General features: G+C 37.3%; 1 protein-coding gene across 16 annotated transcripts in view; it reads right to left on the bottom strand.

Annotated features, from left to right (window-relative positions):
• CACNA1D (calcium voltage-gated channel subunit alpha1 D) overlaps nucleotides 1-15704 on the bottom strand; it is a 204485-nt gene that overhangs the window by 47257 nt on the left and 141524 nt on the right. For 9 of the 16 annotated variants that reach the window (XM_054076355.1, XM_054076344.1, XM_054076352.1 and 6 more), the window contains exons 15-28: nucleotides 15465-15585; nucleotides 14352-14466; nucleotides 13579-13648; nucleotides 12921-12990; nucleotides 12011-12155; nucleotides 11451-11580; nucleotides 8482-8541; nucleotides 4790-4896; nucleotides 3840-3927; nucleotides 3268-3375; nucleotides 3045-3097; nucleotides 2644-2790; nucleotides 1737-1938; nucleotides 531-689 (exon numbers count right to left, since the gene is read on the bottom strand). In XM_054076355.1, coding sequence (XP_053932330.1) covers nucleotides 531-689; nucleotides 1737-1938; nucleotides 2644-2790; nucleotides 3045-3097; nucleotides 3268-3375; nucleotides 3840-3927; nucleotides 4790-4896; nucleotides 8482-8541; nucleotides 11451-11580; nucleotides 12011-12155; nucleotides 12921-12990; nucleotides 13579-13648; nucleotides 14352-14466; nucleotides 15465-15585 — 1575 coding nt within the window. Of the gene's footprint in view, nucleotides 1-530; nucleotides 690-1736; nucleotides 1939-2643; nucleotides 2791-3044; nucleotides 3098-3267; nucleotides 3376-3839; nucleotides 3928-4789; nucleotides 4897-8341; nucleotides 8402-8481; nucleotides 8542-11450; nucleotides 11581-12010; nucleotides 12156-12920; nucleotides 12991-13578; nucleotides 13649-14351; nucleotides 14467-15464; nucleotides 15586-15704 lie in introns of all 16 variants that reach the window. The other 7 variants (XM_054076360.1, XM_054076347.1, XM_054076349.1 and 4 more) reach the window with 3 other exon arrangements.

Genomic DNA, 15704 nt, shown 5'->3' with positions numbered 1-15704 from the left:
GGAAGGGACATTTAAAGATCATCCAGTCGAACCCGTCCAGTTATGGAGAAGGACATATACAAAATGAACACAGAACAAGTACAGGAACTACACAGAGGTTAAGTAATGCTTAAAGGCAGTACATAAAAGAATAGAGTAGATAAAATAAACTAAGGATTAAGAGAAACATTTACTAACAAAATTAGGTTTATATGCTCTCTTCAGATTCTCTTGCACATGGATTATCTTTGGAAGACACACGCGTCATGTAAATTGAATTACACTGCAGGTACAAAATAAAGCTAAAAGAGCTTGATAAGGTTAGGAAGAACTTGAATAAACATCAAGCTGTTTTAAACAATTTTACTTCAGAGAACTCATGAACAGACGAGAACACATCACAGAAGAGTACTATGATCAGAGGGTTGGTTTTTTTTAAATATCACTTTATAAAAAAAAATACAAGTTGCCATGAATGAAAAGCATTACATCACCCATTCCTTCCCTGGAATTTATGCCAACATCTTCGAAAGACCACCTGCTTTCCTTACCTGCATAGCCAAGCAAAGTGTGTTCAGCATGATGAGGACAAACATGATGTATTCAAATCCCGTAGAATTCACCACATACCAGAACTTGTACTGGTAAGGATTTTTTGGAATATATCTACGAAGAGGACGTGCTTTCAAAGCATATTCTACACACTGACGCTGTAAAAGCAAATAAATCAAAAATTGTCAGACCACACCTAACAGTTTATCAACTGATAACACAACATGTAAGTGCAAATCGTTAAGTCTTAAAAATGGGCTATCGATCTACTTGATACTGGCGGAGGGGGGTATTATTAAGTTATAATAAAGTAATCAAGTAGCTTATCAATCGTCTTTTAGTTATTTATAACCGTACCTAAGCATACTAATTACTCAACCCATACAGAGAATCAAATAATGCTCATGGAAATTCTGAAGTGCTTCACATTTATACAGTGCAGCGGTACACAGCAGCGGATCTCAGACTCTGTACGTTAGGCACAGTATAACCTTTAATAGCATGGCTCCTAATTCATGTATACATCATGCTTTGGCATGACTAAGTTTTTCAACCACCAGTGTCGCTGCACAGCCTAAAACCCAAGAGTCAACAAAATACACACCAAGGAAGGGTTAGTCTTAAGCTGACTGACAGGGCACAAAACACAGAACGAATGCCGGCTAAAGTTTCGTGTTTAACTTCGTATAAACGAAGAGTGTTACAGTCAGACAAGATATATCATGACTGGTAACTGATGAGTTTCTCAGTCAAAGGATTAGACAGTAAAGGGGGGATGGATTTTTTTATTATCATTATTTGAATTTGAATATCCTCTGTGAATTTCTAAATAACAGAAATAGAACATTTTGAACACTTTCAGACTATTTCGAACACAACATCTATTTTCCTATTCTTACTCTAAAACCTACCTCTGCCTACGGATAAGCTGGAAAGTGCTCTATTGTTCTTAATGTGACACTAACAAGTGAGACACTAAGAAGCTAACAAGCTTAATGTGACAGTCTTCACAACAAAAACACTGTTATGTTGGGCTTATGGAAAGGGAAACTTCCAATGACCTGAATATCACTTGATAGTATGTACTAATTCCATTTTTTTACTAGGACATGTGTTTGGTGCCCTCTTCTGACCCAAAGCAGAAAGGAAACTCCTCATGTATAAATAAAAAATACTTCCAAAAGTTAAGAGTTCATTATTTTAACCTGATTTTTGTCCAGCTCACAGTTCTTATACTCCTGTTCTCCCTGTTCTTGGAATGTAACGATCACAAAACCAACAAATATGTTCATCATAAAGAAAGCAATAATGATGATATAGATGATGAAAAAAATTGAAATCTCCACTCTATAGTTGTATACAGGTCCCACATTCTCGCCATTGGAGTCAATGGCTTTGTAGAGCAGCCTGAAAAACAAACAGAATTTTACCTTTATTAGCACTAAAATGACAAAAGAAGTAAAATATACAGACTCATAGGACAGATTTCAGAAAAGGTCTGCTGTTTCCTGTTCTCTTTTCCCAGTTACTGACAGTGCTTCCAAGCACATCAAAACCAGAAGAACCACATCACACCACTATATGCTTTTTTCCAAGAAAAACAAGGTAATGATCAGCTGATTGTATTTTCCCTCCCCCACATGCCATCACATAAAGCAATGCTCTAAGACTTCTCTCATTTAGGAAAACAGTGAGTGGTCGTTGGTTCTTCCTGGGCCTCTCTATGCACTGTACTATCGTCTGATTTCATAGTAAAAGTTTTACTCAAATGCCTAAAATTTTCATATTAGTATTAAAGGGCACCGATGGATAAACATCTAAAAGGATTACTCTCGTTAGAGCTAAAGAATAGCTTGTTATAGCAAAAGTAGCTGAAAAAATAAACATTAAAAAAAAAGTTTGCTCCTTATAGGCAGAGGTGAATGAAGAAATACAGGAACAGAGCACGGATTCAGAAGGACAGTACGGTTTTTTCCTTCCTCCATTAATAGCTTCTTATACCATCACTAATGACTGCTTTGTTGCCCAAAAATGCCTGGTAAGTGATAAAGAACTGTTCTGGGATGTGTGTCTGCCTTAACAATGCTGTGAAAACAGGGAGAATTCACTCACGCAGGCCAGCCTTCAAAAGTCGATACGGTAAAAAGGGCCATCATAGCAGACAGAACATTATCAAAGTTGAAATCGCTATTTTGCCACACCCTCTCTTTGACCATTGGATTATCAACATCCCCATCTTTATAAACGATGTAGATCCCTCTGTAGGAAAGAAACTGTCATTAGTGAAATATTAAATTAGGCACAAAGTTACTCGATGCTTTGCTTAAGAAGTTTATTTTACTTCCTCCCCAAGTTTGTTGTGTTTCCTTGCTAACTTGGGTTTTCTGGTGCATTTAAAATGATAATTCCAATTTATACAAGTCTAAATGGCCTGACACACGCCTGCCCATATTTGCTACGGTTTCAATAATTCCAAATACAATGTGCCATTCTTAGAACAAAGATGTTCTCACCGGCATTCCTCAGGATTCTGTTTTGCCTCATCAGTGCACTTGTAGAATTTGCCCTACGCAGAAAACAAAAATAATGACAAAATGCAGAATATGCAAAATATAAACACATTTATACTATGATTGATTCAGAATGGGGTCAACCCGGTTCCAGCAGCGAGCCAAGACAATTCAACTCAGCTTTGTTTTTCTTGATGCAGTGTGGATTTTGAGAGTGTCTTCTCACCTTGAACAGCTGCACACCAATACAAGCAAACATGAACTGCAGCAGCGTTGTAACAATCATGATATTCCCAATAGTTCTAATAGCCACAAAGACACATTGAACGACGTGCTGGAAAGAGAGAGACAAAAAAAATCTCAATAAAACTTATTACTTTAGTATCGTAGAATACATATTGCAAACGCTTATTTCATCACATTCAGATTATTTTTTTAGAACTACTGTTTTTGTGTTGTCAGTATTACGCCTGGTACCAAAATTAAACTTGTTTTCTAAATTTGCCTCCAAGTCTCATCAACATCAACTGACTGAAAATTACATAAGTTTTATGGAAAAAGACCTAAAATACAGCTCTGGTGTGTTGGTTCACGGTGAGTATCACAGTCAAAATCTTCTTTCCATAGCATCGGTGTTCCTCCACATATAAACCGCTGTAACTGACAGCAGAATCTGGCCTAATACATTGAAGCATCAGGAAATGCTCCTCTAAGAAATTATTCTTGCACAGGAATTTTTAACCTGAGACAGGACTGAAGAATCAAACCTACAGAAATATATATTAAAAAAATAAACACCTTAAGTCCTTTTGCTCTGTTTATCGCCCTTAGAGGCCTCAAGACTCTTAAAACTCTGAGGATCTTCACAACCGAGATCGCACTTGATCTAGGAAGGAAAAAGAGTTATTCTATAACTTTTAAGATAAGTGATCTGGTTGCTAAGAATAACAATGTTCCTGCAACTTCCCCATACATGGAATTTCAAAACTCTCTCAATATATATACACGCAAAAGATTTTTTTTTGAAGTCTTTATTGACCCTTTACTATTATTATAAAATAGTATAAATCTCATAAATACCATAAGAATTATTTTGATTTCTGGAGCAACTTGGGAATTAACAGCTCAGAAGCTTGTCTGACACTGTAATGCAGTTAAGTTTGATCAGGAGCAAAACAGTCCCCAAAGTATCTTTCGGTGTTGAGAAGCTCTTTCAAAGACATTGTGCAGTCCTGTAAATCAAGGAATACCTCGATTTCCAACTGGTTGGAGATGAAAAGATCTCGAGTTACTCACATTCTCTAAGTAGCTAGAACTGCATTTTGAGGAAATAATAGCAGACAGCCTTTTAAAGAATATATTGTGACACCGAAAGCTTGTGTAACAGGCATTTTAGCGCAAGCACCATACCAAGCTGGATGCATTTGACTGACACTCAGCTCTTGCTTTCAGCACAAAAGAGGGTATATAAATCTCCTGAAGCTCCAGGAACTACCTGCTATACAGTACAGTGTCGCGGTACTCTTCCTTGTTCTCTTGGTAATAGTGAGAAGTAGTAATCTGTTCCCAGCCCGTAGCACTAATGAGGTACAACACCCTCCATATAAAGCACTACCTCTTGCCAGTCCCAACCCTGAATACTAACACTGCACACCCACACACAGAGGGGGAACAAAAGGAGCCGAGGCACTGAGTTCACTATAAAATCCCAAAGCAAAAATAAATCACATTACAAGTATAGTACTTACTGAATACCAAATGATACCAGAGAAACACCCACAACCAGCAAATCCAGCAAATTAAAATAATTCCTGCAGAAGGACCCTTTATGAAGGAATGCTCCAAAAGCTGTCATCTAAAAACAGAATCGTTACACATTTAGTCTATAGCTCAAGTTATTCAAATTCACATTTAGGCTGTTTACAAGACACTTGCCTAGAGTGTGAATTCATACAATGTTACCTCACTTCCTAAAAGCAATTGAGAGATGAAACTATTTCACTGCGTACGTTAAATCTTTCATTTAAATAATAAAAATACTGCTCAAGCTACACCAGCAAATGTGTTAATTGTTTCTAATGTCAACAAATGCTATATTTGGTGTAAAAACTAATTAGGGTGAGCTGATTACACTGAGTTGATTGGGCATTTGTATAGAAAAATCACTACAAGAACCATAAAGTTTCGCTGCTTTCTAAACTCTGAGGTCCCGATACTGACTCCTTAATCACTCACACTGTCTTGAGAGCTGAAAATGTATTGCAAAAACTCGAGAGTCAAATCTGATACAGAACCAGCACAGGGCTGTCACAGGGCAGCATTACACTCCTCTTTGCCTTTGGCTCACAGGAGACAGAAGACTGTGAGTGGGTATGTTGGAATAACCTCGAACAACCCATACATGGTTTTACCCTTCTCTCTTTACACTCATGTTAAACTTCATTTTGTTGGATCAAAACAGTAAGTGTTCCTCAAAACTAGAAGAATAAATATCCTAAAGCTTTAACCTATCACATGAGAGAGGTAGTATAACTATCATAAAATTTCCAATAAATTCCTAGCTCTTTTCACTTCCACTCTACAGAGTATGGTTAAACTCATTTAAATCAGTTGGAGCAGAATACCAAAATAAACTTGAATACAAAACCTACATCTATCTACAAATACTGGTTTACACTATAATATTATCTGTCAACAGCATACAAGGTTTCCTGTATAAACAAAAGTATGCGTATATTGACCTAAACGTACAGGTGAAGTACACATCTCCACATGTTGATACAGAGACTCATATTTCAATCACCACAAATCCCGGTGGAAGCATTTGACTTAAACCCTCTGTAGTTAATCTGTCTTTACAGACAGATCAAGATGAGAGCAAGGTCCAGAGCGGATCTGAGGTGGCGAGGGCTGGCACCCAGCCTTCCGCGGAGCCCAGGCTGCACCACGCACTGAGCTGAGCACCCACGGCATTGCCAGCGTCGCTCTTTTCCTCCTGTCTGTAATTCCACACCGGTGGGGATTGCTTTAAATGGTGTGGGTTTAGCACAGCTGGGGGGAGGCTAAAAGCACGAAGCCCTAACCCGACCTTTGCTTGCATATTTTCACCTTTCCCAAGTGCTACAAACAGGAGGGTAAGCTGGATTTGAATGCTACATAGGGGCTACAAAAAAGAATTCTTAAATGTTTCAAACTGATGTTGCAGTTTTTCAGCTATTCATATCCTCATCCATACATTCAACACCATAAAATGTGGAAATCCTCATGTCCGCAGAGCAGTCAATAAAATAGGGTGCAGGGGGACTCTCCGTATAGGGACAGTTTCTCCTGTTAACACATTTTTTAGACATTTACAAGTTGCTTCGCTGTAGTTCATAATTTTGCCTCTGAGTTATCTTAATTTCAGTTTCGCATACTTTTTGCCCGGAAATTACGGAATACTATTGTTACTGCAGGTCTAGTGTTGAATTTACTCCTTGCAGAACACACGTTGCTTCTGAACGACAGATACTGTGGAGAGCACAGAGCAAAACCCGCAGAGAAGGCGTGGAGGGTTCCAGCCATAAGCAAGCCAAGCCAGTGTCTTTAGACATGTTAGTAAAGCAGGCACGCTACAAGTACGTGTATCGTGTTCTGTGTGGCCATTAGTTTTTTTTATAGTACAATTTATTTTCTTTCTTAAAAACACATGTGAGTGCACTGCAGGGCAGAGCTTCCTGGAGAAAGTGGAGTCAGGAGCATCAACACCTTCGGCTATTGATGGGGCTTCTTGTTTCCTTGCAATATTTTACAAACCCAGATTTCAGGAGCCCAAGCTCTCGTGCTTCCTGCTTCCCTCGCGTAACTCCCGAGTTGCTCAGTGTCAGAATCTTTTGCATTTAGCAGGAGTGTTGCCTTTCTTAACACAGTTATACCCCTTTATGCCGTGTTTTATAATTCCTCTTTCTGCTACGGAAATACAACTGGAACTGCAGGCACTATACAACTGGTTGCTCAGAGCACGTGGAAGTTTACCAGCTCTCTTCTGTCACAGGAATGGTGATAATGAATTTTGTATGGCTTCCCAAATGAAAACTTGGGAACTAGTTTGATTTAAAGCTACAACTTTTTTCAGTGCTTTGCTTTCCTGTAGTCTGGCCTTTCTCTAGCAGCAAAAAAACCCCTGGATATTTATTTTACAATGCTACAAGTGTTATAAGACTAATCAATTCTATAGCAAGCTCTTGACTGCTGAAAATGAGAAATAAAGGCATAAATGCAAGTCTGGGAAAATATTCGCAAGCATAAAAATAGTCTACTACTTACAGTACAGCTTATCTTGTAAACAGCCCAAATATTGCATCAATTAGTATTAATCAAATCGCATTGTGGAGAGTATGCACAGCAACATGAGCAAAAGCTGGGAGAAGATTTTGTTAAGCTTGGTCCTCAACTGGAAATGCAAAGTTTATGTACAGATTCTTAGTGTAAGTGTACAGATCAGGGTTACTCAGCTAAAGACTCCTGGTGAACATGCACAGCATGAAACTTTTAGGAATCATGCAAATTTCTGTAAAAAATATTTTGCGAATTCTCACCCAAGTTTTTTACTTCTTCATTCATTATTTTCTTACATGTGAACGTAATCCTCAGTTACACAGCTTCTTTGCCAGAGCAAGCATCAAAGATCTAAAATCTGAGTAACCCTAAAGAATATTCTTAATAATCAGTACACAAACTATACATTAAAATGTCAAATTTTGACTCATGCATGGGTAATACATTTAAGCAAGCATAATTATGCCTTTCTGTGTATTTAAATGTATGCCCAAGATAAATGCAAAGTATCTTAGTATATAGATAGATAAGTGCAAGATATCTTGCAAGTCCTATTGCAAGAAAATAGTTATCTACTATTTTAGCTTTGTGAATACAGTTCAGCAAAAGAAATGAGAAATTACATGCTCCCTTCTTAAAAGATTGATTATCTCTTTTGGAAATGCCAGAGCAAGGAGAAGGTAAAAGCTCATGCGCAGTGAATTATTTTTCCCTTTTCTGACAACTGTAAGTTTAAAAAGGGTAAAAAATGGATTATAAAACTGATGTAATGAAAAAAAAAATATCAGCTTCTTCATGCATCCAATGGTAAAAAATAACCAATCAAAACTATGAGGAACTGTCAAAGAAAAAATCCTCTGGTTGAAGAAAAGTTTAGCTTTGATCGCTTAGAGAAAAGGCGAAGAACACGTCAAGTGCCTTTTCTTGGCAGGTGACACACAAGGAAAATCCTTTTAAACAAACTTCCTTTAAAAACCTGTTACCTTCAAAATGATCTCAAATGTAAACATACTAGTGAAGACATAATCTGCATACCCTAGGATCTGGAAGGTAAACAAAAAGTTACAAACATTATTGCTAAAGCTGCTTTTGAGCTAACAAGGATCAATTAACAATGCATTACCTTTAACAGGATTTCAACAGTAAAGATGGCTGTGAAAGCATAGTCAAAGTAACCAAGTATCTGCAAGGTATAATACGTGCCACAGTAAGAAATCCATCTATGAATATTTTCTTACAATTTAGACCACATGCACAACAACACCTGAATTAGGCTAAGAAGGTATACGGGGAATTTAGACAACGTAGTTTAAAATCCCAGAGATTGTGCAACCATTCGTATTAACTTAAAAGTTTATCAGATACCACTGTACTTAGATATCAGATTTCACCACCAAAAAGATAACAGGACCCAATATTCAACACTTTCTTTCAATTCAGAATTTTCTCTATCAGCTTTCACAGATACTCTCTTCAGCCATAACCAGAGATATGGAATCTTACACAAAGAATAAATACTTATTAATAATATGTTATGGATTTTTTTTAACCAAAGTATTGCATCAAAAATTAAAACCAGAGATACAGAATCTTACACAAAGAATAAATACTTATTAATAATATGTTATGGGGTTTTTTAAACCAAAGTATTGCATCAAAAATTAAAACTTCAACAAATGGTTCCATATTGCACAACATTCTACGTTTCGCTACATTACATTGTTCCGGTAAAGACCAGACAAGAGTGTCACAAAGCAAACGAACAAATAAATAAATCACATAAAATCAGCACTACAACTCTTTTTTTCTTGAACTTGGAAGTTACAGCAGTGATTTACTTGTAGGAAATTAAAAAAAAAAACCCAGAGAAGTTGTACAGGGATTTAAAAAGAATTGCGCATGCGATACTGACACCACTGTTGTCAACAGGAACGCTGCTATATATTTCAGTAAACCAAGATTTCACCCCTTCAGGGTGGCCATATCATTAGCCTCTAATTCAGCAATCAACACACACTGCAGAACTAGTTTAGTGTCAACGACCCAACAATCCGATCAGCAAACAGCTGTACACATAAACACGGTTCCTGTGGTTCAGCAACTAATAAACTGGGAAGGAGAAATAAAATAAAGCGACAATACACAAAGAAAATATTTCTATTAGATCATGAAAAGGAAAATTTTTTTTTCCCTGTGTTCAGTTGAAGATCACATCCTTCTGCCCCATGCTGTGGCTGAAAAAACAGGTAAATATTAAAGCCATTCAACAAAGATTAATCAGTAAGAAATTCATTCTGTAGTTAAAAGAAAACATTTAATGGCATTCCAGTTTCTAAACTTCCATTCCCTTGCTGAGCTGGGTGGTTGAACGAACGTGATTCTTCGAGGTAACAGCAAGAAAAAGATGTAGGTCTGGTGCATTTGTGAATATTTACAAGAGGGCAACGCCTTCTTCAAATAACTCACACATTTCACCTGTCCGTGTCCCGAACTGGAATAATCCTTTCAGTTCCCACCACTGCCCAGCTATATTTTCCTAGTGCCCCTTTCCTAGTTACAAAAGCAATTATTAACTCTTCAAGGCATTTCTACAACAACAATTTCGGTATTGCCCACCAGCTTTCTTTTTCTTATCCATTACTGCGATTTATTCATAAGATTGCACTTGTCCACTTTTACAGATCCGGGAAGCGCGCAGCTCTACTGAGTGGCACCTGAAGAACGTCTTTGTGCCTTGACTTCCTTTCACCTTTGAATAAAGTCTTAGCTTTTTGGTTTTTACTAATGTTAATGGGAAAAAAACCTTTAGAGAATGTCAACAGCTAAAAGAGGACTTCAGGAGGCTGCATCTACGCCAGCAAGAACTAGAGGGATACCAACCTCTACAGCCTAGCAGGCCCATCTTTCTTTTAAGAGGTGTAACAGTTTCTCTAACTCTATGGCAATCTCTAGAGCATCAATTTATTTCTGAGACAGAAGAGGTCTGGAAGGTCTGTCAAACTATCCCAAAAGATCCCACAGACTATTACCAGATTGCACCATCTCAGCCACTTCATATTTAATCTAAAACATGCCCAACTCACAATAACGTGAGAGGCTTGCTTCAACACTAACACAAGTGCAACAAGTAGAAGAAAAACATTAGCATTCATGAGAGTGGGTTTATTTTTGGTACTCTAATACTTTTGAGTAACAGGTAAGTCTTCTACTATAATATAACCTGAAAATGGTGGATTCTGGAATTTGTTTTAGGAGAACACAGATGTTTACTTACCAAGTAAACTACACTTTTACTGAATAGAGCTATTCCTGAAATTATTATTCTTCCAAATATTTTGTTTCTACAAGTATATCTAAAAAAGAATGCAGAAACGCTTGCAAATTTGGGGGTTTCTATATAGGCTGAAATGACAGTTGACTGAATCAAGGCAACAGCTGATCCTCATTTTACATGCGAGTTTAGAAAAACTGAAACTTGTTTAGTTTCCAATCAGGAAAAAACTAATTTAGTTTGGCCAATCAGGATTTTGGGGTCCGATGTGGTGGTACTCAAACTCACTAGTGGTCACAATAGGTTCTTTGAAAGAAGAGGTAATATCCTTACACTCACTAACAGAGTGACACTTTGAGTTCCCCAAGACCACATAATAGAGTCAATGAAGGAGAATAGAGGACAGGTTCTATTCCCAACAGTTATAAACAGTCATCATTTTAATAGGCATTTTAAAGCAGTGTCAAACTCTGAGAGGCACTATAAGTGATTCAGGAAATGCATATCAGGCACACCAGCTGAAAATTATGAAAAAAAATGAACATTATAAATATTATGCTAATCTTGAGCGTATTTTATTGTGATACATTAATAGCTAACAAAGAAAAAACATTATGTGCTTAATAAATGATTCCAATATCTATGATTTTCCGTCAGTAAATTACCTGTCTTTAAAGATTTATGTTTTTTAAAGAAAAAAATATAAATTAGTTTAAAAAGGAAAAGTTTCTTAACTTTAAAATTAAAAACTAGACACTAGACTCAAACGTTTATTACCCTAAGGATATATTTATATTCAGACACAAAAATGAAGGTCTTACATTATTTCGAAAAGAGTGGCTGCGAATTGGATCTTCTGCTGCTAGAGAAACACTGCTCAGCATGATGAAGACCAGGATGAGATTGGTAAAGATGTGGTGATTGATGAGTCTGTGGCATCCCACTCGAATTCTGAAGAAGAGATACAAAAATATACCATGTGTGCAAATAGAACCCAGCAGATGGCTAATACACAACATGTTTTCCAATACTCTGCCAACAATGACAGAACAGAGCGATTATCAGCAGCTCAAAGCAGTGCAAATGCTGAAGTTATTGGCCTGATTTCTAAAAAAGCAAGTTCAAACTGCTATGAAATATGTGCAAAATGCTATTATCTTTAACATCAGGAAGCAAACTAATGAATTTTTCACATTGTTTAATCTACCAAGTCATTAAGAAAATTTTAGGAGAGAAGCCAAACCCTCTCCTGTTGAAGGTTTTGGAGTTCTATTCCTAATGTCACTGGAAGGAAGGCCGTTACCTCACCGCTAAACCTCGATGAACTAAAGCATAATACTAAATAATAAATACTAATATTATTTTTCAAAATTATATTTACGGATTGGTGCTGCTGAAAATGAAGAAGGCACTCCCTTCAGGGATCGGTGTTATCTTCTCCTTCATATTTAGCTCTGATATTCTACGGGGACGAGGGCCTGCTGGTACCTCTGGTTCATCCTCCTCATCTTCTTCATCTTCACCTACTTTGAATTAAATACGTTTTTTTACTATAAGATAAAAAACATTGTTCATAACAACATAAAAGCATGGCTTGTATTAAAATATATATGGCTTTTAAGGAAATGTGCATTTAAAGCATGGCTTTAAAAATCTATAAATCAATATGTGAACATACATACATCCAGAGGGTATATTCATGTTTATGCACACACCCATATGTGCACGTAAGTGCCCTGAGTGCACTAATTGGCTTTACTGGCCCTGAGCAGCCTCAGCTGAGGTCTCCACTCACACACGCTGCACACGGGCACCTGGAGCTCCACTTAAGCTCAGCCCTTGGCCGTCAGAATCCACACCTGAGATGTGTCCTACGGGCGCTGAGCTCTGTGGACTGATTGCTTTCTGTTCAGACAGACCGAGCTGATTTTTACATAAGCACGTTCACTGGACTGGAAGAAACTAAGACAAAAGTGATCAAACGTCAGCCCTGGAATTTCCTTTCTTGCCAAATGTTTCCGAAGAGTTTAGAACATGCTCTCACACTCTCACATCCTGACAGTATTACCACAGCAGCCTTCAGGCTCACAGTATTAATTCTCACATGCTGTTTGTACTGCCTTGGAAGCTGTAGGAAAAGATAATACTTAGCAGCTTACGGGCCCATTTATTCACTGATAACAGAGCACAACTTTGCCGACTTCAAAGGCTTTGACTCAGTGTTCGGCAAGAGCAAGTTTAGGATATTTTAGCAAACAAATGTGTTTGTCTTCTGGCTGGTATTCACATACCTGGTACATCACAGGGTGGATAGGGATCTTTATCCTCCTCCTCTCCTTCTCCATATTCAGAAATTGTCACCTACAGCAATGAAAGGGACGCACAAGAAGAAAAATAGATTTATATATAGCTGGAGGATAAAACTGAACAGAAAGCAAACCAAATAAGCCTCTAAAGTCAGAGGAGTGATCCCTATGCACAGTTTGTGAGTTTTCTGAAACTATGAGAACAGAGGAGACCTGATAGCTTAATACATGTTTTTAAAAGATGATTTTTCTATAGTATCCACATTCTTCTGGCTATGTAGATCACAATAAAACCATAACTAACAGGCTTTGGTAAAAATTACAGGACTGTTCAAACATTCTGCTAAGTGTTTATCGTTCACTCTCCTCTTCCATTGCATTTATCAGGCAAAATACCTACAAGGATCCTAAAATAACATCAAGTTTTTTTTCTAACATTAACTATTGATGCTTTAAGAACTTCCCTTCTCAGGATATCCTGAAACAAAAAGGATTTTCTGAGTTAAGAGATTCTGTGTGTTCCAATGCTTTGCATCCTAAGTTTCCTTTGCTTGGAAAAATAACGTAGGTGTGATGGATTCATAAAAGAAATTGTACAACAGTAAAACTGATTGTCAGAAAAGAATATTTATAGAATAAACACCTTACTATCCTTGGGCTTCTTTTGGTCACCTTCTGACTTCTCACTTTTTTTATTTTCCAGACTCTCTTTTCTACAAAAAAATACAATTACAAAGCAAGTCATGTAAAGATGAAAGGTTTTAAGTGAGCTGTACCCATTCTATGAAAAGTTAAGGAAACAAACCTAAAATCATAGAGTAAAATAAGATTATTTGCATAGCTGCAGGTGTCAGAGCAGTAAAATCTATGGCATTTGAATGCAATGATCCATTTAAAAGATTATAATTTTGAATATAATTCCAGAAGCTAATCCCTAAAAAATTCAACGCATGATTACAACTCCTTTCTAGAGGGATAAACTGTGCCCTTGGACTCATGCAAACCGCTTGCATTGATTTCAACAGGCCTGCACTGATTTCAAAGAAAGGTTTTCTTCTTGTCTATATAAGGCTTAAGAGAACGGATTCCACAGGGAGTTGAGCACTGGCAACAGCAGATAGATTCTTGCTCTAATCATGCAATAAATCCTACCACTGCAATGTTTAAATACCAGTTAGCTTATCATTATGTCCTTAATTAACCCTATTTTCCCAATTACTATCCAACTCCTATCTGAAATGATATTAATGGAGTCTTAATTTAATATCTAAGAAAACACTTTCGTTCTATTCCTGAGTCCAATAAATTTTGAAGATGCCAAAGACATTTATATAATGTAAAGAAAATCTTTATGAAAGAACTCAGTACCCTCTTCCTTCCCTCTCCCGTTTATTCAACATGCTCATGCTATTTTACCTCGCATTCTTTTTCCTTTCCTTTTCTTCAGCTTCTTCCTTCTGAGCTGTATTTAGACTTTCAGCATCTGCCAAGTTATCCACAGCAATGGCCAAGAAGACATTTAGCAAGATATCTATTTCAAATCATTTTAAGGACATTACGCCTTACTATGCTTGCTTGGTTTATTATCATCATAAACACTGTCAATGTGAGAGATATAAAATGCATGTTCTCAACCTACAGCGTCGAGATTTGTGATGCCGGAGTATAATGCAAATAACACTCATTTAATGGACTGGATTAATACTGGGTGTCAAATGAGCAGAGATCCATTAGGGTCACTGATTTTAAAACAGAACACTTGATGTATGTTTTAAATAAATGAAATTCAGCTTTAAGCTAGCCCGAGCAACTGTCGCGTATGACACAATGTTTATTAGAAGTGAAGACTGTTGGAAAACCCATTTTTATAACACACTATCTTCTGTGTCTCCAATAATTTACACAAAATCCTGTATTTCAGTCTATATCAGTTAAGTGCAAATACTGAAACAAGTACTATATAGTACAGAAAATAGAATATTTTTGCCCTTTTATCATCTGATGTTTGAAGAACACTGTACACTGGAGGCAGAGAAGGGGAATGTTTCAGTAGGCTTAATCCTAGCTGACTTGACATTTCTCCACGCAGATTTCCCTCATCTGGTCCCTTCACTACAAAGTGAATCACCGGCTCTGCTGTCAGAGTGTGTCAGAATTGACAGAGCTCTATCAAGTGTCAAAAAGATGAACAGGAAATTACTGCCATGGAGATCAGACTGCGTCCACACATTTTCAGAGGGAAGAGACATCAAATAGAGACAAGCAGATACAATAAGGCTGTTTTCCCACCGAAGGAAGGAATTAAAAATTCTCTGGTTTCTGCCACTGTGGTGGCTGGAGATAGGCTTGGAGACCACTGGGGTGATCCAAGAGGGAATGGGTGTACAAAGAAAAGTCTCTTTGAAGGACTTAGCACCTGCAGAAAGTGCTTGCCTGTCCACTGCATTTTACTCCCTCCTAGAGAAATTCTGCATATGTCCTCGGCACACAGCCCCATTTGGGGACGTCTCCAGTGACTGCAAAGGATACAATTACCACAGATGAAGAGGATAATGAAATATATACAGACAATCATGCCTGACGATGATGGGCCACCATATGCCATTATGCCATCATACATAACAGCATTCCAGTCTTCACCTGTTAGAATCTAAGAAGCAGACATATTATTAGTAACTCATCACCAAAAAGAACAAGAGAAATACACTTCCTCTGCCCACAATAAGGCTCATCTTCTGCCTACATAAAAAATATCATAATCCTAATATA

Source organism: Cuculus canorus, chromosome 11, assembly GCF_017976375.1.
Source record: "Cuculus canorus isolate bCucCan1 chromosome 11, bCucCan1.pri, whole genome shotgun sequence".
Taxonomy (NCBI): Eukaryota; Metazoa; Chordata; class Aves; order Cuculiformes; family Cuculidae; genus Cuculus; species Cuculus canorus.
Note: the sequence above shows the minus strand (reverse complement) of the source record. Positions and strands in the feature narration are given on the sequence as shown.